Below are 25,484 nucleotides of genomic sequence, written 5' to 3'. Positions count from 1 at the left end.
AATTAGACCACCAAGCACCATGTCTCTGGAACTTAATTAAGGTAGTATGTATAAAATCTTCTAACTATCCTGAACTTGCTGGTTTTATGACGAAACTCTGAGCCTTGTGTGGGACCACCTGGGTCTGTGACAAGCTCCTTTCTAATAGTGATATGAGAGTGAGAACCACATTCAGTTCTGTAAACCAGGATTTAGAATAATGATAGACCCTGATAACTCCAAATTTAATTAAATATTGAGATTTTCACTGACTCGTTAAAAAAAGGACTCCAAAATGGGACCTATAACTATGTAAATTAAATTGATTATATCATTAGGTGGGAGGAGGGTATATTGAACATTTCTGGCAGCAATAAAGTGAAGAGTGGTTACCTCTGAAGAATAAGCCTAAGTGATCAGCGGGAGGGATCCAGGCAACTTTTATTTTTCACTTTATATCTACTTTCCTATACACTGAGTTTTCCTCATAGACATGTGGTGCTTTTATTTGCAATTCAGGAGACTCTACACTCTTCAAGACCAAGCCATAAATACCCAACCTGCCTGAGACTTCTTTTTGACACTATCGATGCTTGAATTCTAAGATGTGAACATCACTAAAGCCTAAAGGATTGAGGCAGGGGACCAGCGGGCACATACTTCAAACTATGGTGACCAAGAACCAGTACAATCATCTTTATTTGATCTCTCATCTGATCAGCCAAAAGGAAAACATAAGCTTAGGAACCACTGGTTTATAGCGGGACCTTTTTGAATCTGCCTAGTAATGAGTGGAAGGGTAAGTGCTCTTTCCTAGAGAACAGTGACTAAATCCCTGGAGAGCCTAAGGAGAAGGCCAAGGTCCCTACCTGCAGTGGGCCCAGGCAGCACACAGTGAGGGAAGCTGCTCTCTCTCTTCCCTCTGCTCAATCCGAGACTGCCAGAGGTTCCAGAACCTGTGTAGTAGCTGAAGCAAGACAGAAAAGAAATAGAAGTTTAAGGCAGAAGGTAAAATGCTCTCTTAACCTATTAACAAATCCTTACTATCAAGAGACTATAAGCCTCCTCAAAGGTGGAATTATACAATTTGGAATACTCAACGTATAACAGGCTTACAAAATAGTTATGGCTAAGCTATACAGGGCTATTCTAGGCCAATATAAAAAGCAAAAAGATAGATTTTACAGTCTCTGGGAATCAGAATGAAGCTGTTCCTAATCTGGACCTCACAGAAAACAATACCATTTTGAGAGTTAAAATTGATCTTATCACAAATTACTGCTCTGTGACGTAATCTTGCAAAAAAAAAAGTGTTTAACTTCAATCTAATCATGCCCTTAGATCAAAACTCTAATTTATAAGAGCAACATTTAAAAAAAGGAAAGTCAAATGTCATTAAATGGAAACAGATACATCGAGAATATGGAATATTGTATGAGGCCAAATAGTTGGCCTTCCTTTTCCAAAAATCAGTGTTATTGAAAAAAAAAAAAGTATATAGTAAACTAGAAGTCAGTCACAAAAGGGCATGTACTGTAAATATGAAGTCCCAAGAGTAGTCAAATTCATAGAGCTAGAAAGGAGAAAGGTGGTTGCCAGCTGCTGGAGGTGGGGGAAAGGAGGAGAATGGGAAGTTTAATGTTTAATGGGGACAGAATTTCAGTTTTGCAAGATGAAACGAGTCCTGGAGAAGGATGATGGTGAGGATTGCATAATGTGAATGTGCTTCATGTCACTAAACTGTACTCTTAACTATGGTTAAGATGATAAATTTTGTTATATGTATTTTACCACAATTAAAAAATAAATGTGTTAAACAAAAGAAGGGTGGAGTGGAACTGTTATTAAGAGCCTTACAAGACATAACCAAATACAGTAAGAAAACAAGGCCTCGAATCCTGGTTTGAAAAGGAACAGCTATAAAGACCTTTTGGGGACAACTGTGAAAATTTGAATATGGGCTGGGTATTGGATAAAATTAGGGAATGATTGTTCATTTTGTTAGGGATGATAATGATATTTTGGTTATGAAGGAAAATGTTATTTTTGGGCAATGCAAGCCAGAATGTTTAGGTGTAATGTGTCACGATGTCTGTAATTTACTTTGAAACGATTCAGCAAAAAAAGTAAATATTAACAACTGGCTAATATTTGGATTTAGATGGTAAGTATACAGATGTTTATTAGACTGTTCTTTATATTTTTCTGTATGTTTGAACATTTTCATACTGAAAAACAAAAAAACACCCATACTCCTATACCCAGAAACATGATCTGTAAGTAGAGATAGAATGTTTGTTGCCCTCAGGTAAACCAACCACTGAAGACAACAGATGTACAGTGCAAACACAATCGAAGCCGCCTGGAATGCAAGACTCAAAGTGTATTCCCTAGGTCAGGGTTGGAATCCACAGTCCTTGACCTCTGAGTCAACTATCAAGTTTCTTCACAAACAGATAAAAAAACAGGATTAAACTAGTTAAAACCAAGAGTTACTCTGTCAGCTGGTATGGCTAACTAGAGAAAATGGACAGTAAGGTTTGGGCATCTAAAAGATCTGGACAGCAAAAAATAAATAAATAAATAAATAAATAAAATAAAAGATCTGGATAAATCTCAAGGCACAAGCACAAAGGTTAAAAGAAATGACAAAGGCCATCAGAGGTCCCTTCATACAGATGGCCCTCACCGTGATGTCACGTTGCTGGTGAGCGAGATTCCTTCTTATTTGCTGGAGATGAGCATGGGTCACATTTTCTTTTAGGGCTCGAAAACAGAAATGCTGTGAACAGAAGGAGGGAACAACCAGCTAACAAATTAGCAGTGTCTGTACAAGGAAGAGCAGTGCCCAAGTCTAGCAGTAAGAGGCCTGGTCATGAATGTTCACAGCTGCTCCCGTGTCCTGGAGTGTTTCTCTGCTTTCAGATTCAGCTGGGAGCCAGACGCAAGCCAGTAGGCACTTAATAAGTAGCCGACGAACTGCTCCCCGCTATGCACTGATATTGCCCAGGAACAAACACACCCTTGCCTTTGACCAGGAGAGATCCTCGTGGCCCAGATGGGAACACTATGGACAAAGGTTATTAAAAACATTAACTTTGCCTCTCAGAAATAGAGACTTCTAACTTATGGTGGTTTGTCTGTTTTCTTTTTTAAGCCATGTTGTGGGGTGGGGGGCAGTCAATGTGCACACTTCTACAATTCCAAATGCAGTTTTGCAAGAGTAGACTAGAAGGAAGAGAAGGAAGCCTTGGTGAGTAGGGGAGTTGGGGTAGTGGCAAAGACATGTGGGATTGGCTCCAGCTCCATCAGTACTGCCTCACACGTGACCCAAACAAAGCCTTTTCTTCAATGTCCTGGGCTCCAGTTTTCTGAGACAGAAGTGAAGCAATTAGGGGCTTTCATATTGTTCTATGAAACCCCAAAGGCTCCTCAAGGTGTTTGAGGACCTTCTCATGTGGTAAGGGTAGGGGAAAGCAGTAGTACAACAGGGACTACTCTCAGAACTTGCTTTATCCACACCATCTCTACTTCGATTGATTTTACAGACTAGGCTCCCAATATTAAAAAGGGAGCCTGCCCCTGGGTCATGAGTTCAAGTTCCATGGTGGGGTAGAGGTTACTTAGAAACAAATAATAAAGGGGCACCTGGCTGGGTCAGTCAGTAGAGCATAGGACTCTTGATCTGGGAGTTGTGACTTCAAGCCCCATGTTGGATGTAGAGATCACTTAAAAGTAAAATCTTCAAAAAATAAAAAAGAGGCCCGCCATGTAAAAAAAAAAAAATGCAGGACTAGATCACCTCCAAGACTCCCTTATAGCTCCAGACCTCCCTGATCCCACACCATTGCCATTTCTGATCCAAAATGAAAACAGGGACACCTGCAATGGAACAGGGGTTTCATGAATGAAGCTAATCTTATAACCAGATGCACTTGAACAGCATGATGTGTGCCTGGGTACTCCAAAAATGGATGCCTGAGCAAGCCTGGTAAGAACGGCCTTTTGAAGCACCTACTATGTGTAGACAGGCTTTCTATTATAAAGTGTGGGTTCTTCTTATCACATACTATAGAGTTTATAGAGTGACATTTCCCTTTAGTTTCTTGAACATGGTAACTTCACATCTTGGACCTTGGCCAACTGTGCTGTTAAATATTAAACACTAAAACTTGGGTGGTTCCTGCAAAGAAAAAAGCCTCATGAAGCTTCCATGCTCTTACCAACAAGCTGCACCTACTGTGATCTTCTGCCACCTTCCACTGGGCCGCTTCTTCGGCACACAGCAGCACATCTGCCAGGGAGTTAAGGCTTCTCATTTCAAAAATGTTCCCACCCTCGCACACTGCGATCCTACTGACCTACCGAAGGGTCTCAGCTGTGGGGGATAAGAGGCAGGCCAGGTGAGCAGAGATCCACCTGTCTCATCCTCATGACTCCTGCGAGTTGCTTATCAAACAGGCTGGCCTTGCCTTTCTCCCCTCTTGTGCCATTTGATGGCCGGTAAAAATAGTTGAGATAAATTGCCACAGATTACAATAAACATTTCCAAATCACGCTATCTAAAGCATTCTTCTCTTTCTGCATCCTCTGTTTTGGCACCACAACCCAGTCAGATGTTTCAGCTAAAAGCCTTGGAGTTATTTTCAAACCTTCTCCTCCCACTCCCTCCATCTATGAGCTGCCAAGTCCATCTGCTCTCCTCTGAAATCTCTCCTGCTCTTCTGTCCCCGCCCCCAGCGCCCTGTAGTGCATCTGACTTGCTCTCACACAGACAGGCGGGGTCTGGCATAATTGCTCCCCCTGTGCCAGCTTTGCCCCTGTAATCTAGATCTGTTCTCTAAGTACAAACCTGCTGTATCACTTCTCTTCTTAAATACCTCTAGAGGATCCCCAGTGCCATCAGGAGAAAGTCCAAACTCCTGACCACGGCATGTCGGGCTCAACAAGCTGGTCCCCAGCCTGCATCTACCTGTGCTGCCCTACTGCAGTCCACGCACCCACAACTCATGAAAGACCCCCTTCGCTGTCCTTGGATCTTTTCCTCATCTGTGCCTGTGTAAATACCATTCGTTTCACCCAAAACCCTTCCCAGCCTCTCTGCTAGGTGACCTTGTCATCTTCTAGGACAAAGTCAGCTCAAGTGCCACCTCCTCAGCTGAATCTGCACAGCAGCATTCACAGGACTTGATACAACCTTTCTGATTGCACTTACCACACCACACTGTAAAGCCTCATTTTCATGTCTGAATACCCCAACAGACAACGAACTGCTATTCGTCTTTGAGTTTCCCCATATTCCAGAACTTAGGCAGGAGCTTAAAACAAAGCAAGAGCTTTCTGAACAAGTGAACATGCGGATGAACATCTAGGGCAGTCTGAATCTACACACCTGGGCACATATTATAGTAGGGGCACACTTGATGGGATGAGCACTGGGTGTTACACTATTTGAATTTAATTTAATTTTATTTTATTTTTTGTTGAATTGAATTTTAAAAAAATATTTCATTTATTTATTCATGAGAGACACACACACAGAGAGAGGCAGAGACACAGGCAGAGGGAGAAGCAGGCTCCATGCAAGGAGCCTGACGTGGGACTCGATCCCAGGTCTCCAGGATCACACCCTGGGCTGCAGGCAGCGCTAAACCGCTGCACCACTGGGGCTGCCCTTGATTTGAATTTAAATTAATTTAAATCAATTAAATTGGGCAGCCCAGGTGGCTCAGCGGTTTAAGCGCCACCTTCAGCCCAGGGCCGGATCCTGGAGACCCGGGATTGAGTTCCACGTCGGGCTCCCTGCGTGGAGCCTGCTTCTCCCTCTGCCTGTGTCTCTGCCTCTCTCCTTCTCTGAGTGTCTGTTATAAATAAATAAATAAAATCTTTAAAAAAATCAATTAAATTGAATTTAAAATTTTTAAAAAAGGAAAAAAATATAGTAGGGGCAGTGATTAAGAACATGTACACTGGAGTCAAAGGCCTAGTTTTAAAACTCCTGGCTCGGCCAATGACATGCTGTGACTTTGACAATCGTTTAGCCCCCCCCTGAATCTCTGTTTCCTCATCTGTAAAATGGGGGACAGTGACATCTACTCCACAGGGTTGCTATGAGGATTAAAGAGATAATGCATAATGTCTGCCCCTGGTAAAAGCCCAATAAATGGAAGCCATGATCATATTGTTAGAGCTGGGGAAAGAAAAAAAAAAAAAAAAAAAGACCACCATGCCTATTTCCACCACCTAGTGGGTAGAGAAAAGCAATGAAATGACAACATAAAATTCAGGACAGTGGCATTACCTCTGAGAGGGAGGAAAGGGAATGCAATCAGGGATGAGCAGACATGGTGTTAGCAATGTTCTAATTTTGAAGTTTGGTACATAGTTGTTCATTTTATTACTATTCATTAAACTGTAAATGTACATCATACATACTATTTTTGTAAGCATACTTCCAGTTAAAATAAGAAATTTTTAAAAAGAAATCAACAGACATCAGGACCACCTTGTATTGTTCAGTAACTGTTTCCCATCTACCCCCACCCTCTGCCTTCCTGAGCTCCTGCTGTCCTGGCTGTGGGGGTGGACAGGACTGGGCAGCTGAAAAGGATACAGTGTTTCCAGTGAGTAAAGGCCCGCCGCAGAGTCATCCTCCTGGCTAGCCCCTCCACCCGGGCCTGCTGGGCAGACAATCTCTCCTTCCGTTCCCAGGCCCACTGCCAATCACAGAAGTGTGTCTGGAGCACAGTGACCCGATGGAATCGCTCAGCCATCTCTGCAACAGAGAAAATCACTACGTGCTGCCCCTTGCAAGGCTGAGAGATGAACTGAAAGCATCTTTAGGATAAGCTATATCCTACTATTGACAGCAGAGATTTGAGGCTATTCTTACAAGGAAGCCTAAAATAAGAGCTTTTTCAGGTATGGAAGGGTTATTTAGAAGCCCTTAGCTTTAAAAAAAAAAAAAAAAAAAAAAAAAGGAGCCCTTAGCTATACCTCTTCTCTCCAAGGAAAGAGAATTTTAGGGAGGATGCTACAAAATCAGTTATATCAAAGTGTTGAGGCTTTTAGTTGACTACTGAGAAGCAGGATGGCAGCTGCTGCTTTCAAAGACAACTGTTTTACTTTTGCTTCTTAATACTGATGTCTCTCAGGTAGGACTTTAGAGACTGAGTCAATATTACAACTTGGTCACAATGCTAGCAAAGGTGTTTTGGCAAAGGCAGATCCTCCTAACTGCCAGGGTCACTTGCACTAATTAGCCAATGACCCGATGAACTTAAGTCCAGGAAGTGGGAGGAAATTGGTCCTGGAATTTAAATGCTGAAATGAGAGGCACATTAGTCTGCAGCTTATCATGCTAAAGAACTTAATATCTGCAGCTTCCAGACTTGGGCAACCAGACACGGGGTGTCCACCGTTATCCTCAAAGAGACACATTCAAATTCTCCAGAGAGACAGTACAGGCCTGGCAACCAACCCAGAAGGTTTCTGCAGGGAGGCCAAGGTGAAAGCCAGCTGGCGTCTGGCACACTGCTTGACTCACTTCTGTGAGGGCTCAAGAAACCAAGGTAACAAAAAGTACCAAGGACTGTGACCTATATTTTATTAGTTCTGAACACTAACTGAGAAACCAAACTACAAGAATAGTGTTAAAAAAAAATTAACATCATAAATCACAGGGGTTGCCTAATTGGAAGAAGCAGAAACAATCCAAACATCCATCAAAGAACGGCTACGTAGATTAAGGTAGGCCATCGTACCAAATGCAATCATTAATAATAAAGAACATTAAAAAATAATAAAAAATAACATTTATGAAGACTACTTAGAGATGCAGGAAAACGTTGTTAGTTGTAGGGGGAAAAAAAGCAAGATCCGAAGTTGTTCGTATCATAATAATCACAGTATTTATAGGATAATTAAACCCTATTGAAAAAAAAATATGTGTGGGAGAAAAGACCAGAAGGAAATAACTTAAAATGTGAATTGAGGATGATGTATGTTTGTCTTCAATCTCTTTTTTTCCAACATTTGTGGCATAATATGTTTTTATCTTTCCTTAATAAATTAGCATCACTGGCAGAAGAGTGGACATTTTGATGGGATCCTTTGTCTCTAGAGCCTGGGACATTCCTGCTCACCGTTCAGCTGCCTCTTCACTCTGCGGACCTGCACATATTTGAGCCAGGCCTTCAGGGATTTCCACTTTTGCCAGTGCTGATGGTGTTTCACTGCAGAGACCATCTTCTGTCTTTCCCTCTGGACATGCAGGAGCTGTTCCCACCACTGTGACCAAGCCTGAAAACCAGGGAAGAGGCAATAATCAACAAGGAGGCAGGAAAACAGAGGAGAGGTACGGATGAAGGAAAAGAGGAACAGAGAGACACATTGGAAAAGCTCAAAGTAGAAACAAGGAAGTGGCAACCCCCAAGGATCACGATCTATGGAAATTTGCAGTGAAAGGCTCTTTAGGAAGAGCATTCTACTTCTAGAAAGTAATTTTTCCCTGCCGGGTTAAGAACAACAAGGAAAAAGAGGACTAATACAATCAATGAGTACACAAGAAGCAGGGACTATCCTAAGGAGTGATCTACTTAAATCAGATTTGGGACAGGTGAGGGTCTGCCTCTTTTTATTTTTTCTTTCTTTTCTTTTCTTTTTTCTTTTCTTTTCTTTCTTTTTTCTTTTCTTTCTTTTTTCTTTTCTTTTCTTCCTTCCTTCCTCTCTCTCTCTCTTTCTTTCTTTCTCTCTCTCTCTCTCTCTCTTCCTTTCTTTTTTTCATGCTCTCAGAACTTTATTAAGTGGAGATTGGGCAAAAGAGAAAACCCCTGAAACAGTCGCCCACCTGGTTCAGGACAACTGGAATGCCTTTTTCTTCCAAGTAGGAGGAAGCCTATTGTCTCAGGCACATTCATTTCTGGGAAGTGTTACCCACAGCAGCTGAGGGTCTACAGAAGGATTCCTTGAAGACTGTCTATAAATGTGCACCCTCAGCTAAGTCTTCATGTGTGCTTAGCGATATTCATCCCTAGTTTGAAGATGAAGGTCTCATACAATGACTTCATACCTTCTTAAACCTGTAACACCTCTTTGCCTTTCCTTCCTCTCAGCTGAATAAGATTCTTCCTATTTCGCCAAGAAAATAAAAGCAATCAAAAGAGAATTTTCTCAAGCTCCTCCCACATCTACCCACCCACCTCTGCCCACAGGCTCTGCCTTCTCTCTGGCTACTCTGAACAAAGTGTCCATGCTCCCTTCAATCAAAAGTCACCCCCACAGGGCAACCCCGGTGGCTCTGTGGTTTAGTGCTGCCTTCAGCCCAGGGCGTGATCCTGGAGTCCCGGGATTGAGTCCCACATCAGGCTCCCTGCATGGAGCCTGCTTCTCCCTCTGCCTGTGTCTCTGCCTCTCTTTCTCTGTCTCTCATGAATAAATAAATAAAATCTTAAAAAAAAAAAAGTCACCCCCACAATGGATACATCCCATCGTCTCTCACCTTCTCAAGTTTATCACTAGCAACTTCCTCCCTTCTGCATCACTAGTTTTCACCTTCTACTAGGTTTTTAAAATCAGCATATGAGTGTGCAATTTCTCCCATCCTCAAAAGCAAATCCCTTCAGGGATATGACAAACAAAACCAATTCACGACCTCTGATTGGTTCCTGGACCTGACACTAAAATAGCAGTTATCTATGGTTAGAATATGAACTGTACTATACGATATGACAGGATATTCTCATATCAACGTTGAAAGTCTTGGATAAGAGGATATTGCAATTATATAGGAGAACATCGTTATTTTTAGGAGATATAAGCTCAAGTACTTAGGGTCAACTTTTATGTCTGCAACTTTAAAGCAATTCAGAAAATTTAAGAAATATATTGATATACTTAGAGACAGCAAATGAGGCAAGATGATAGCAATGGGTTAAGTCAGTGAAGAGAATACAGCATCTCCCTTTTCTATCATTTGATATTTGTTAAAAATAGAAAGTTGGGGGGAGAAGATTCCTGTCACAAAAATATTTTCTCAAAGGAATAAATCAGATTCTTGAGCAAACCACCACTAGATCACTCTGCCATCCAGCTAATACTCAAGTTTTTTCCTTTCCTTTCCAGACTCCTCAAAAGAGCAGTCGGTTTTCTAATTTCTCTTCCCCCAGGCAAGCTCTCATGAACCCTCTTCCCATTAGGCCTATGGACACTGCTCTTCCCAAGCGCATCAATGATCTCCATATTGCTCAATCCAAAGATCAAATCTCACTCCTCGCCTTCCCTGACCTGCCACATGCAACTGATGTGGCCAATCAGACCTGTGGATTCTCCAGGTTACCTGGAATCTCACCATTATTTCTCCCAGGCTCAGTCCCAGGACCCCTGCACTAGCTAGCTACCCTCACTCCCTTTGTGTTTTCACAGTCTCATGACTGTAAATACGAGCTGCATGCCAAGGATTCCCAAATTTACATCTTAGGTCTGGATGAGTTCTCCATACTCCCCCTATATCCAACTGCTTCCTTTGCAATTCCTTGGGGTTCTTCAAAATATCGGGCTGAAGATGTGGAGCTCAGAATGGAACTTTTCTGACAAATCTGCTTCTCCCTCCATCTTCCCCATTTTACTAAATGGCAACTCTACTGTTCCAGATACTGAGGCCAGAAACCTGGAGTCACTCTGGATTCTTTTCTGAAACTTCATGTCTTAACTATCTATTAGCAAGTCTTGTCAGCACTACCTTCCATGTATACCCAGACTCCAACATCATCTTGTTATCAACCTTGTCTAGAATCTCACTTAAGATATTGTAATAGCTTCTTGACTGTTCTCCCTGCTTTCATCCTTGATCTTCTATGATCTATTCCTAACCCAACAGCTGAAACCAGGAATGCAAGCCGCCCCCCGCCCCAGCCCCACAATTTAGACATATGGCTTCTAACTGCCTCTGACCAGAGGCATGTAGCCCTTACTTAATGTTTTAAAAACCTGTAAAGGTGCCTTAGGGAAAAACATAAACTTGCCTCTCAAAAAGTCTGTGGGATGATGTTCTGCCTGAGATAACAAACATAATGCGCTGTGTTTGCATGAAAAAATAATAATAACTTGCAGTTCAGTGACAGTCACAGGATGTAGAACTTTTGCCTTTATACCCTTGAGATGACACTGCTGATGCAATCTGCTAAGAATGTTTTACAGCTCTAGGCCCCTAAAGTGGAACGATCAGATCCCTGAAGCAGAATGACCACCTCACTACAATCACACAGAAACCACACAGGGAGATGCCAGAAGAGAGATGATCAAGAAAGGAAATGTTGGGACACCTGGGTGGCTCAGCGGTTGAAAGTCTGCCTTCGACCCAGGCCGTGATCCTGGAGTCCTGGGATCAAGTACTACTTCTCCCTCTGCTTCTCTGTGTTTGTCTCTCACAAATAAATAAAATCTTAAAAAAAAAAAAGAAAAAGAAAAAGAAAGAAAGAAAAGAAAAGGAAATGTTATAGTTGACCTAACCCTAATCAATCAGCATGATCCAAGACCCTGAGACCCTTACCTTGAATTTTACCCTTTAAAAACCCCTGCTTGTTAAGTCATAAGGGAGTCAGGGATTTTGAGCATTAGCTCCCTACTCTCCTGGGTGGCACCACACCAATAAACATCCTATCTTCTTCAAGGCAAAAGCCCATGTCAGTTTTTATTGGCTTGTTGTGCACCGCATGGATGAACTCTCACGTTGTTTGGTTCCAAAGCCAGAGTGATCCTTTTTTGGTTTGTTTTGGTTACATCACTTAAATCTCTCCTTTTTATAGGACAGGTTTTCCTCTTACATGCCACCATTTTTTTTTTTTTTTCTGAGAAACTAGGTCATTTATCCTATAAATTATCCCACATTTTAGATTTGACAGATGTCTCCTCAAGGTTATCTTTGATTTGTTCCTCTGATTCTTGTACTTTCTGGGAACTGACAGATTCATGTTAGGCTTGGTTGAAACCATGTTCAAATTTTTAGGAAAGAACACTTCTCAAGTGGTGCTGGGACATCCCATTACCTCACATCATGAGGCACATCACAGCTGGCTGCCACACTTTTAACAATGTCAAGACCGTCTGTGGCTTCAGATTGTGCCAGCCTGATCCCTCCATTGTATTTCCCCCACTGTCTTAGCACTCTGTGGTTGCTCCTTAGGTCCATTTTCTCATTGGAGTGGCAAAACAGCACTTTTCTCATTCTAGTAATCCTTCCTCAGCTACTAACTAGAATTCTATGAAGAAGTCCACTCTCTCATTAACCCTTGGATTTTGCAAAGATATAATTTATACAGGAAAGGCAGGATAAAGGCATGATTTTTGCCTTCACTAGTTTTCAAATTGAGTTAATGCTCTAACAACCCAAGTACATGACCAGTGAGTTCCTTCCCTTACCCTCATTATACATGCATGAATTTTTATATATTGGATGTGTTTTCAATTCACTGCAGTCATTATTCTTGATGCCCTAATTGTTCTATTGTTAGTCTAGGAGAATCCTTTGGCTCCCAAGTCCTCCTGACACAATCCCTCATTCTCCAGCAGACTATATCCTAGACCTATGATGTGCATATCTTGCTATAGACAGAGAGTCAGCTATTTCGCCAAGAAGCCTCTGTTCCTTTTAGCCAGGAAAAAACAGAGGCCACAACTTGGGCACTGGGAATGCTAAATGCCATCTATTCTTGCTGCTCACTGCTTCTAACTTTTCAGTAAATAACATGAGAAATATATTTTTAAGGTTAAAAATGTCCTAAATCCATATTGATATTTATATTTCCATTCTCTTTTTTTTTTAATTTTATTTATTTTTTATTTATTTTTATTATTTTTATTTTTTTTTATTAATGATAGTCACAGAGAGAGAGAGAGAGAGAGGCAGAGACACAGGCAGAGGGAGAAGCAGGCTCCATGCACCGGGAGCCCGATGTGGGATTCGATCCCGGGTCTCCAGGATCGCGCCCTGGGCCAAAGGCAGGCACCAAACCGCTGCGCCACCCAGGGATCCCTATATTTCCATTCTCAAATTAAAGGGCTTTTCTTTTTTTTTTTTTTGAGATATTTATTTATTTATTTATTTATTTATTTATTTATTCATTCATTCATTCATTCATTCATTTATTATTTGAGCGGGGGAAGAGGGAACGGGAGATGGAGAAGCAGGTTCCCCCGCTGAGCAGGAAGCCCAATGAGGGGCTCAATCCCAGGACCCTAGGATCATGACCTGGGCTGAAGGGAGACACTTACCTGACTGAGCCACCCAGGCATCCCTTTTATTTCATTTTCTATATCTGTAATCTTTTCTTTCACATTGATCATGATTCCTAACGACACTGTCATAGTAACTTGCTTTATCTCTCAATGTAGCTATAATAGTTTCAACATAAGAATTCTAAACCTGCCACTTACAGTAAGACTACTGAATGCAGGTTTTGAATCTTCTAGCAGCTGAGTCCTTAGAATGCATCCCACTGGGGATTAACAGTCAAAATACTGTATTTTAAAGTTACTCTAAGGACAGCCCAGGTTGCTCAGCAGTTTAGCGCCGCCTTCAGCCCAGGGTGTGATCCTGGAGTCCCGGAATCGAGTTCCACGTTGGGCTCCCTGCATGGAGCCTGCTTCTCCCTCTGCCTGTGTCTCTGACACACACTCTGTGTCTCTCATGAATAAATAAATAAATAAATCTTAAAAAAAAAATAAAGTTACTTTAAACAATGTTTTTCTCTATGTAGTCATGGCTATGAACTTAAGTTTGTTTCAGTATGTTTTAAAATTCTGGGAATTGCTTTGTTCCTTTTTGATTTACTTATGTGTATGTGCGTTTTTAATTATATAGAATATTTACATGGTTCTAAAGTTAAAATTGTATAACAAAGTAAATTCACAGAAGCATTTTGTTTCCACACTGTTTCCTCCATCCCACTATAGGTAATCACTTTTTATTAGTTTTGGATTTATTTTTCCATTATATCTTCTTGAAAATATAAGTGCATACACACGCACGCACACATACATATACTCCCTTTCTTCCCCAAAGGCAGCACACAAAGAACCAGAGGGATTCCATTAAGAAGTTAGTGTGGTCATATCACCCTCACTGAAAGCCAGCAGCTTCTCACCTCCACTGGAATGAGAATGTAAAGCTTTTATGGGCATAGCCTGCAAGGCCCTAGGCTCTCCTCGTTACCTCATGACCTAATTCTTCCCATTCTCTCTCTCTCTTTCATGCTCATCAAGATATCACAAGATATATCAATCAAATTCATGGATGGGATGACTCACAGTATCACAGACATGACAATTTCCTCCAATCTAAAGTAAAAAGTCGGCATTAAAAATCCCAGTAGGGGACGCATATGTGGCTCAGCGGTTGAGCATCTGCCTTTGGCTCAGGGCATGATCCTGGAGCCCCGGGATCGAATCCCACATCAGGCTCCCTGCATGAAGCCTGCTTCTCCCTCTGTCTATGTCTCTGCCTCTCTCTCTCTGTGTCTCTCATGAATAAATAAATAACATCTTTAAAATAAATAAATAAAAATCCTAGTAGGCTTTGATGTGGAACTTGAAAGTTGATACTAAAATTAAGAAAGAGTGGGGGTCCCTGGGTGGCTCAGCGGTCTAGCGCCACCTTCAGCCCAGGGCCTGATCCTGGAGTCCCGAGATAGAGTCCCACATTAAGCTCCCTGCATGGAGCCTGCTTCTCCCTCTGCCTGTGCCTCTACCTCTCTCTCTCTCTCTCTCTCTCTCTCTGTATGTCTCTCATGAATAAATAAATAAAATATTTTAAAAAATAAAATTAATAAAGAGTAAAGATGAACAACCAAGACAATTTTAAAAAGAACATAAAAAAGATTATCTTTTTCCATATATAAAGACTTAAAAGATAAGGGTGGCCAGCGGGCTCAGTCAGAGGAGCATGGGACTCTCGATCTTGGGGTCATTAGTCTGAGTTCCATGATGGATATGGAGGTTACTTAAATAAATACAACTTTAAAAAAAGACTTAAGAGAGAGATCATTAAAGTGAGGATGTAATAAACAGCTCACGCTTACTGAGCTTTCCATATGCCAGGCATTGTTGTAAGTATATTATATTACATATTACATTAATAATGCTCTAAGTATATTACTTAATCCTCAACAACCCTATGAGGTAGGTACTATTATAATCTACTTACAGATATGAACTCTAAGGAATAGGGAAGGTAAGTAACTCATTCAAAGGTACAAAGCTAATAGGCCATGGAAGCAGAAACCTGTGTGGTCTGATGGAAGAATCTGCTCTTCCTTACCTGCTTCATTAAATCACAATTACAACAGTGTGGTATTGGCTTAGAGACAGAAATACAGACCAGTGGAATGGAGAGCCTGGGACAGACCCATGATGAAATGAGACTTTGCTCTATAATGAAGGTAGATTAATAATCAGTATAAAAAAGATAAAGAATGGATGAATCACCAAACAGTGCTGCAGCAATTAATTATCCATATGGAAGGTGACAAACTAAGACTTTTTTCACACAGTTTGAAAATTAAACCCAAGACCTATTAAAGACCAAACTGGAGATACAAGAATTAATTAGGCTAAGTTGAAATCAATAACATCTTTATGGGGGGAAAAAAAAAGGCTCCATAAGCAAAGCAAAATCCAAGCTATCGACTGGAAGAAAACATCTGTAAAGTATGTAACACTTAAAAGATGAAGAAGCAGAATCTTCAACAATGTCCACAAATAAGTATTAAAAAAAAAAAAAAAAAGAAAGAAAGCCAAATAACAGAAAAAAAGAGTGAGGGACATAAGCAAGCTCAAAAGCAGAAGTCCTAGGGCAGCCCGGGTGGCTCAGCGGTTTAGCACCTGCCATGTCCTGGGGCATGATCCTGGAGACCTGGGATCGAGTCTCATATCGGGCTCCCAGGGTGGAGCCTGCTTCTCCCTCTGCCTGTGTCTCTCTCTCTGTCTCTCTCAAGAATAATTAAATAAAAATCTTAAATAAAAAAAAAAAAAAAAGCAGAAGCCCAAATGCAAACAAGCATCTGAAAAGATGCTGGGCTCCTCTAGGCAACAGTGAAATACAAGTTAAAGCAACAATGAAGTACCACTCCACACCTATCCATTTGGTGAAGAGGACCAAGTCTGGCAGTGCAAAGTACTGAAGAGGCTGAAAGAAACGGGAAGTGAAATGTCAGCACATAAACTGGCATAATACTGGAAAGCACTTGGTAATCCTTAGTAAGGATGGAGAGATGGAATACCCAATGATCCAACAATGTCACTTCTAAGAATGAAACTGGAGAATCTCTGACTCTTGCACAAGGATATATGTTTAAGGGCAGCCCAGGTGGCTCAGCGGTTTAGTGCTGCCTTCGGCCCGGAGCATGATCCTAGGGACTCAGGATCGAGTACCGCGTCGGTCTCCCTACATAGAAGCCTGCTTCTCCCTCTGCCTCTCTCTTTCTCTATGAATAAATAAATAAAATCTTTTTAAAAAAAGGATATATATTTAAAAATGCTCTCTGCAACACCGTTAGTAATTGCAAAAATGTACAAGTCATCAAGAATCCATCATTAGTATTAGTACTGACTACTATTGAAGCAGATAACCTGTGCCTTATTCAGACAAGAGCAGTGTACAAGGTTAATAGATCTATACCCACCTACAAGGATAAACCTCAAAAATAAACTGTTGCATGAAAAAGGCAAGCTGCAAAGTCCATATACAGTAGAAACACCATTCACAAATGTCATAGCTACACAAAACCAGAACATTTCTGCTTTGTGGGTATGTATGTGAACATTTTTACAAGTAAAAAAGATGAGAGAATGACCTTGTATCACTGCAGAGGCCATCTCTGAGGAGGACTGGTGGCAGGAGGGAGGGAAGGGGGCACCTAAGCAATGTCTGGGCAAGAGTGGAGAATGCTAAGACCTTTTAAATCTGGGTGGTGGGTACTTGGGTATTTATTCATGTTTTTATAAACATATTATATTTAGTGTTTCTATGTTTGAAGTATATATATTTGTAACCATTTCCCATAATTCATGATGTCTGCCCTGTCTAGTCCAGAGATGTTGTGAGGGTTAAAAGAAATGACTTATGTGTAAGTTCTTGGTAAGCCATATGGTACTTAGCAGACATGAGGCATTATTGCTTATAATCCACACAATAAAATCTGGTCTTAGAGTCTCACACAGCTTTTGGTCCATATCAATATGATCTTGATGACTCATATTTTTCACTGGATTTGATTCTGAATGACTCTTGGCTATTTCAGATGTTAAAACCAACTGCTGACCATGAAAACCTACTATCACTAGAAATATTCTTTTTTTTTATCACTAGAAATATTCAATCAAATCTGCTGTTCCAAGCTTTCAAGACAATAGTCAAAAGGGAATTCTGGAAGTGTTCTGAGCAACAGTAGTACCAGCAGAATTCATTTATAGGCCCTCAGAGCAGCTCTCTGAAAGAAAGAACACTTGTCCCTCAAGAGCAGAAAATCAGTCTCGTTATGTTTCCATGTTCATAGCACTTTCACATTTGTCAGCTCCCTCTCCTTCCTGAGATTACAAGGCTATTAAGGACAATGCAGCAGGATGGTTAAAAGAAGGTTCTGTAGTTGTCAGGCTGCTTGGGTTTATTTTTATTTATTTATTTATTTTTTTTTTTTAAAGATTTTTTTTTTAATTTATTTATGACAGTCACACACAGAGAGAGAGAGAGGCAGAGACACAGGCAGAGGGAGAAGCAGGCTCCATGCACCGGGAGCCCGATGTGGGATTCGATCCCGGGTCTCCAGGATCGCGCCCTGGGCCAAAGGCAGGCACCAAACCGCTGCGCCACCCAGGGATCCCGGCTGCTTGGGTTTAAACCCTGGTTCTGACCTTTGCTAGGTGTCTGACTCTCATTCAAGTTATTTAACCTCCTTAGTTTCCATAATAATAATACTATGGGATTTTAAAAAAGAATTAAGGGGCACCTGGCTGGCTCAGCAGAAGAGCATGGGACCCTTGATCTCAGGGTCATGAGTTTGAGCCCCACATTGGGTGTAGAGATTACTAAAAAAAAAAAAAAAAAAAAAAGAAAAAAAAAAAAAAGACAAACTTAAAAAAAAGAATTAGGGGGGATCCCTGGGTGGTTCAGTGGTTTAGCACCTGCCTCTGGCCCAAGGCGTGATCCTGGAGTCCCGGGATCAAGTCCCACATCAGGCTCCCTGCATGGAGCCTGCTTCTCCCTCTGCCTGTGTCTCTGCCTCTCTATCTCTCTGTATCTCTCATGAATAAATAAATAAAATCTTAAAAAAAAGAATTATGAAAATTAATTGAGATAATGCACGTAAAGCACTTAGTCCAGCTCCTAGCATAAGCTAGACCACCATAAATGCTATTTGCTGTTGCTGTTATTCTTATTACTGTTATTATCACTGTCAAGAAATGTCCTTGCTATTGTCTCTGAAGACCTTATGAGTTCTGAGGTCAGCAAATTTTTTCTTAAAAGTCAGATCATAACTATTTTAGGCTTTGTACACCACAGTCTCTATGGAAACGACTCAACTCTGTCCTTGTAGCCTCAATGCTGCACTCTTAGACAATACATAAATGAAGAGGTATAACTTCATCCCAAAAAAACTTTATTTGCAATAACAGATAGCAGGCCAAATATGACCTGTGGGCTAGTCTGCAGACCCCGGACCCAGATGATTGTATATGCTATATGCATGTGATTTCCACAATACTGCATATATTTTGCATGGTCCATTCAACATGTCAGATTAAAAAGAGATTTACTCCTATGTATAGTAAGAGACACTTCTTTTTGACCTATTCCCTGTTATATTCTCTATAACTACTTGGAAAACCCAGAAGTACCCAGCAGACCAAAAAAGTGACAGAAACTCACAGTCTATCAAAGATCATAAGAAAACTTCACCACAGCATAGTCTTGGTTAGATGTTAGGCCTTTATCACTGACCAAAAGCTAGTGGCTTCCTCTAATACAAGCAAAATTATATTTAGAAGCCAGGCTTTCTTTACAGCCTTAGTTTTTTTCTGCCCTCATTATTTTCCAACTTGTTGTAGGAAAATAGTAATGACGAAATAAAGAATATACTGCTATTTCTTTAATCATATTTATAACTAATTCATAAATCCCTTTCCAGCACCATGATTAGCAGACACACTATACATATCATTGGTAATCACCTTAGCATATTCCTAATAGCAGTCCCTACCCACTGAGCCCAGCCTTCCATGTTGCTTCTGCCTTCACCCCCTACCCAGGGAGGGCCCAGGACAGAGGCAGCAGCATGAAGGCCAGCCTTCCGCTTGGGAGTCCAACCCCACCATCTCTGGGTGTGGGGCTTGACACCAAAGCCACAGTCAGCTGTGCTCACCTGCTGCTGGAGGCTCAGGGCCCTGTGCTTCACGGCTGACGCATGCAGGGCACGGCCCACACAGACCTGTCCCAGTTGTTGCCTCCACCGCCTCCACCAGAGCCTGTCAAGGAACAAATCAAAGATAGAACCAGTCAAAAAAGGCCACCCAGAAAAGAGAAGGGCAGTGAAGGCTTGGGCCTCAGACCTTTGGCTCAAGTCCCTATCCCTCACTGTGCCATCCTGATTGACATCTTGGTCACTGCTGGAAAAAAAAAAAGATCGAGAAACAGTTCTAAAATACCCAATTAAGGGTTGGAAACTGATAGTTCCTAAGGTCGCAGCCTTGGAAACTATAGACATGCTCTATTTGGAACTACACAGGTTTAAAAAATATATCTATGAATTACTGACAACATTAAAAAATCAGGAGATTTTACAGAATAATCAGTAAAAAACATGGCTTTTTGACTTCCGATCTTGGCTTCTTTTCTGCTTATTTTCTAGTTAGCTAGCTATTGGAAAACAGTAATGAGGAAATGAGAGTTTCCAAGCTCTGCTTTGTACAGAAACACTCACTTTGCCTGGCTATTCTAACCTAGCAACATCTCTCTGTTCGAACCTGGGCCAGGCTTAGCTATATCACTCCCTTCAAAATCGCAAGCTATCTTGCATTACTACTTATATTTTTAAGCATTTAGGGAATTACAAGTTCCCTGAATGCAGTTCCAGCACCCACTATAGTACTAGGAACATTTTAAGCTCCCAAGAAATATATATTCAATAAATAAAAATATGTAAAAATATTCCCCACTGACTCTAATAGAAACCCATACTTATTAAGCATTTAAAAATATTTGTCAAGGGGCATCTGGATGGCTTAGTCTGTTAAGCATCTCTCTTTGGCTCAGGTCTTGATCTCAGGGTCCTGAGATGTAGCCCTGCATAGAGCTCCTTGCTCAGTGGTGAGTCTGCTTCTCCCTCTGCCCCTACCTCCCGCTAATGCCCCCAAATAAATAAAAATCTTTTAAAAAAATATTTGCCAAGTAAATTTTAAATAACTTAAAGAACTTATTTAAAATAATTTAAGTAAAAAAAAATAAATAAATAAAATAAAATAATTTAAGTTACTTAAAACTTATTTAAGTTATTTAAAATAACTTCTTTAAGTTATTTAAAATTAAAAATAAGGGATGCCTGGATGGCTCAGTGGTTGAGTGTCTGCCTTCGGCTCAGGGCTTGATCCTGGAGTTCCAGGATTAAGTCCCACATCAGGCTCCCCGGAGGGAGCCTGCTTCTCCCTCTACCTATGTCTCTGACTCTTTCTCTGCATCTCTCATGAATAAATTAAATCTTTAAAAAATAATAAAATAGGGATCCCTGGGTGGCGCAGCGGTTTGGCGCCTGCCTTTGGCCCAGGGCGCGATCCGGGAGACCCTAGATCGAATCCCACATCGGGCTCCCGGTGCATGGAGCCTGCTTCTCCCTCTGCCTGTGTCTCTGTCTCTCTCTCTCTCTGTGTGTGACTATCATAAATAAATAAAAAAATTTTTAAAAAAATAAAAAAAATAATAATAAAATAAAGAATTTTTAGATGTACTGATGTTCTGAAGACACTGTGCTAAATACTTTAGCAATTACCATATTTATTTCCCATAACAACCCTGAAAGACACTTAACAGTATGCCTGTCTCACACATGAGGAAGGAGAAATGTGGAGAGGGAAAGGACCCAACAATACACGTCGAAACATGGATTTGAGTTCAGGTCAGTCTAACTGCAAAGCCTCTGCCCTAATCCATGCTACATAGAGGGCCCAGCTCTTTTGAGCTTTTAATATGTTCCACTCAGGATGCCAAAGGACCACCATAGAGAAGATACAGTGGGATCAGTCCCATTATAAAAAGTAACTCACTGTTATATATGTCTGGCTTTCAAAGTCATCTAACTCCTGTCCCTCCAAAGTGTGGACAGTGCTGATGAAATGCAGTGTGGGGCAGTTAAGAACATAGGCTTTGGCATCAGAAAGGTGAGTAGATGAGCCCTTTTTTGCTAGTTACAACTCATCTGAGCTCGGACAAGTTACTCAACCTTTCTGAGATTCTATGTGTATCTTCATCTTTACAAAAACAGTGATGATTAAATGAGACCTTACATTATAAAATTAACACACACAAGCTTAACACAGGGTTTGGAACACAGTAAGTACTCAATTAGTGTTACTTCTGATTGTGTGAAAACTTGATCATATAGCTGAAAAAGCTGTCAATCACTATTTATTAAGCATCAATTATGTTTGAAACATTGCTTTTTTTTTAAAGATTTATGTATTTACTCATGAGACACACACACACACACACACACACACACACACAAAGGCAGAGACACAGGCAGAGAGAGAAGCAGGCTCCTTGCAGGAGCCCGATGAGGGACTCAATCCCAGATCCTGGGATCACGACCTGAGCCAAAGGCAGCTGCCCAACCGCTGAGCCAACCAGGCATCCCTGAAACACTGCTCTCAAGGTGGGTTTTCATGTTTTGTAAAACAAGGCTGAGGTAAAATGATGACTGCTGATCTGCAGAGCAAAAGAGCACACTCACCATAAAATACTCTGCTGCCTAAACTCCAGGGCGGTGGTCTGCATCTGAAGTTTGGTTCTACGAAAAACCACGTAGATCAGCCAGGACTTCCAGGCCTGCCGCATCTTTTGCTTTGCATCTAGATGCACCAAAAAGATTTTCAAAAAGGAGTTGGAAGAGAGAGATTACTCTGGGTTATGATAAAAGCTCATGGGCTCTCTGTAATCATCCCTCCTTTTGAATATCTAAATTCTTCCAGCCTTCAAGTGCCCCCTGGTGGAAAAGTTGTGAAGCTCTACAAAAAAAATAAGGATGCAGATACATGTGAAGAATGGATATTTAAGTGATGGCATTTACAAAATACACTTACAGGGAAATCAATATACTGCACTATTCAGAAATCCTTTGTTTTAAAGCCCTTATTTTTAGAGATATGTTCTATAATTTTTACAGATAAAATGATTTGATTAACAAAAAGCAGAGAAGTGAGCCTGGTCTGAGCTAGTAAGTATTGCAGCTGGGTGACAGGTACATGGAGATTCATTACTCCATCTTTCAATTTTGTCAATTTAAAATTTTCCACAGTATAAAGTTACAGAAGAATAAATCATGTCATAAACTTGCTGTTTGAAACAATAATTCTTTTTTTTATTTTTATTTTTATTTTTTATTTTTATTTATTTATGATAGTCACACAGAGAGAGAGAGAGGCAGAGACACAGGCAGAGGGAGAAGCAGGCTCCATGCACTGGGAGCCCGACGTGGGATTCGATCCTGGGTCTCCAAGATCACGCCCTGGGCCAAAGGCAGGCGCCAAACTGCTGCACCGCCCAGGGATCCCGAAACAATAATTCTAAAGTAGAATAAGAGAAAGAAGAAGAATACTATCTAGATCTACTTGGAAAACAGAATGAAAAGGACCAATATTGATCCTGGAGAAAAGAGACTTTACTATTTACTAGATATAGGAACTACAAAGGTCCACAGATCTCCCTTTGCAGTAAATTCCATTTTTTGTTATGAAAGTCATCACTAATGAAATAAATTTCTGTTCTTTTTAGAATACAAAGGAGAAAACAAAATTATGTCAACCATTTTCAGGACATTCTCCAAGATGTGATCAGTAGGAGGAGAGCTATATTTATATTTCAGAGCAATTAACAAATCAAAATATGGAGAACTTAACATGCAGCTTCCTCAGGCCGCTTGGGCAACCTGCTGTGGTTCAGAGTTTGGGTTCCTGAATTAAGACAAACCAGGTTTGAATACCGAGTTTGTTACTGAGCTGAGTAACCTCGCACAAATTTCTCATCTGCAAAATGGCACCTTCCTTAAGGATGTGTTTGCCAAGAGTAAATGAGATCACTGATGAAAAGTGTCTCTAATAAAAGCAGGCTGTTATTTTCTGAGGGTGGTACCCAAGAATCTACACTAATGGTGTCTGCCATGATTCTGGACAATCTGAGAACCACACTTCCCTAAGGCCTGAAAGTACTTTTACTTTCAAAGTACTTTTACTGTTAAATAAAAAACAGTGCAGGAGTGGCTGAAAACTATAGAACACTTGACACAAAGAAATGGAAAAACAGTCCATGCTCATGGATTAGAATAACAAATATTGTTAAATTGTCTATACTTCCCAGAGCAATGTATACATTCAATGCAATCCTTGTCAAAATACCATCAACATTTTTTATAGAGCTGGAACAAATAATTCTAAATTTGTATGGAACCAGAAAAGACCCAGAATAGCCAGAGGAGTGCAGAAACAAAAAACCAAAGCTGGTGGCATCATAATTCCAGACTTCAAATTATATTATAGAGCTGTGATCATCAAGACAGTATGCTACTGGCACAAAAACAGACACATACATCTATGGTACAGAAGAGAGAATCCAGAAATGAACCCTCAATGCTATGGTCAACTAATCTTTGACAAAGCAGGAGAGAATATCCAATGGAAAAAAAAAAAAAAAAGACAACAAATGGTGTTGGGAAAGTTGGACAGACCTGCAGAAGAACGAAATTGGACTATTTTCTTTTATCATACACAAAAATAGACTCAAAATGGATGAAAGACTAAATGTGAGACAGGAATCCATCAAAATCCTAGAGGAGAACATAGGCAGTGACCTCTCTGACCTAAGCCACAGCAACTTCTAGCAAGACACGTCTCCAAAGGCAAGAGAAACAAAAGCAAAAACGAACTATTGGGACTTCATCAAGATAAAAAGTTGCTGCACAGCTAAGGAAACAGTCAACAAAACCAAAAGACAACCTACAGAATGGGAGAAGATATTTGCAAATGTTTTATCAGATAAGCGGTTAGCATCCAAAATCTATCAAGAACTTAACAAACTCAACACCTAAAAAAATTAATAATAATCCAGTCAAGAAATGGGCAGAAGACCTGAACAGATATTTCAGAGAAGACATACAAATGGCTAACAGACACATGATAAAATGCTCCACATTATTTGCCATCAGGGAAGTACAAATCAAAACAATGAGATACCACCTCACACCAGTCAGAATGGATAAAAAATAACAAGTCAGGAAACAACAAATGTTGGTGAGAAAGGGGAACCTTCTTACTCTGCTGGCGGGAATGCAAGCTGGTATAGCTACAATGGAAAACAGTGTGGAGGTTCCTTAAAAAGTTAAAAATAGAGATACCCTACAACCCAGCAATTGTACTACTAGATATTTACCCTAAAGATACAAATGCAGTTATCCAAATGGGCACCTGCACCCCAATGATTATAGCAGCAATGTCCACAATAGCCAAACTGTGGAAAGAGCCCAAGCTCTTAACCATAGGAAACAAACTGAAGGTTGCAAATGTTGGAGAGGATGCGGAGAAAAGGGAACCCTCTTACACTGTTGGTGGGAATGTGAACTGGTGCAGCCACTCTGGAAAACTGTGTGGAGGTTCCTCAAACAGTTGAAAATATACCTGCCCTATGACCCAGCAATTGCACTTTTGGGGACTTACCCCAAAGATACAAATGCAATGAAACGCCGGGACACCTGCACCCCGATGTTTATAGCAGCAATGGCCACGATAGCCAAACGGTGGAAGGAGCCTCGGTGTCCAACGAAAGATGAATGGATAAAGAAGATGTGGTTTATGTATACAATGGAATATTACTCAGCTATCAGAAATGACAAATACCCACCATTTGCTTCAACGTGGATGGAACTGGAGGGTATTATGCTGAGTGAAGTAAGTCAGTCGGAGAAGGACAAACATTATATGTTCTCATTCATTTGGGGAATATAAATAATAGTGAAAGGGAATATAAGGGAAGGGAGAAGAAATGTGTGGGAAATATCAGAAAGGGAGACAGAACGTAAAGACTGCTAACTCTGGGAAACGAACTAGGGGTGGTAGAAGGGGAGGAGGGCGGGGGGTGGGAGTGAATGGGTGACGGGCACTGGGTGTTATTCTGTATGTTAGTAAATTAAACACCAATAAAAAATAAATTAAAAAAAAAAAAAAACTGAAGGTTGCTAGAGGGGAGAAGGGGTTGG

General features: G+C 40.8%; 1 protein-coding gene across 10 annotated transcripts in view; it reads right to left on the bottom strand.

Annotated features, from left to right (window-relative positions):
- Positions 1 to 25,484, bottom strand: part of SFI1 (SFI1 centrin binding protein) — a 99,673-nt gene that overhangs the window by 30,004 nt on the left and 44,185 nt on the right. For 9 of the 10 annotated variants that reach the window (XM_025474611.3, XM_025474612.3, XM_035706638.2 and 6 more), the window contains 7 exons: positions 21,972 to 22,089; positions 19,392 to 19,494; positions 8,124 to 8,280; positions 6,593 to 6,754; positions 4,203 to 4,273; positions 2,669 to 2,761; positions 849 to 946 (listed from right to left, as the gene is read on the bottom strand). In XM_025474611.3, coding sequence (XP_025330396.1) covers positions 849 to 946; positions 2,669 to 2,761; positions 4,203 to 4,273; positions 6,593 to 6,754; positions 8,124 to 8,280; positions 19,392 to 19,494; positions 21,972 to 22,089 — 802 coding nt within the window. The remainder of the gene's footprint in view (positions 1 to 848; positions 947 to 2,668; positions 2,762 to 4,202; positions 4,274 to 6,592; positions 6,755 to 8,123; positions 8,281 to 19,391; positions 19,495 to 21,971; positions 22,090 to 25,484) is intronic. The other variant, XM_049101838.1, reaches the window with a different exon arrangement.

The sequence above is a fragment of the Canis lupus genome, chromosome 26 (assembly GCF_003254725.2).
Source record: "Canis lupus dingo isolate Sandy chromosome 26, ASM325472v2, whole genome shotgun sequence".
Classification (NCBI taxonomy): domain Eukaryota; kingdom Metazoa; phylum Chordata; class Mammalia; order Carnivora; family Canidae; genus Canis; species Canis lupus.
This window is presented reverse-complemented; position numbering and strand designations above follow the sequence as displayed.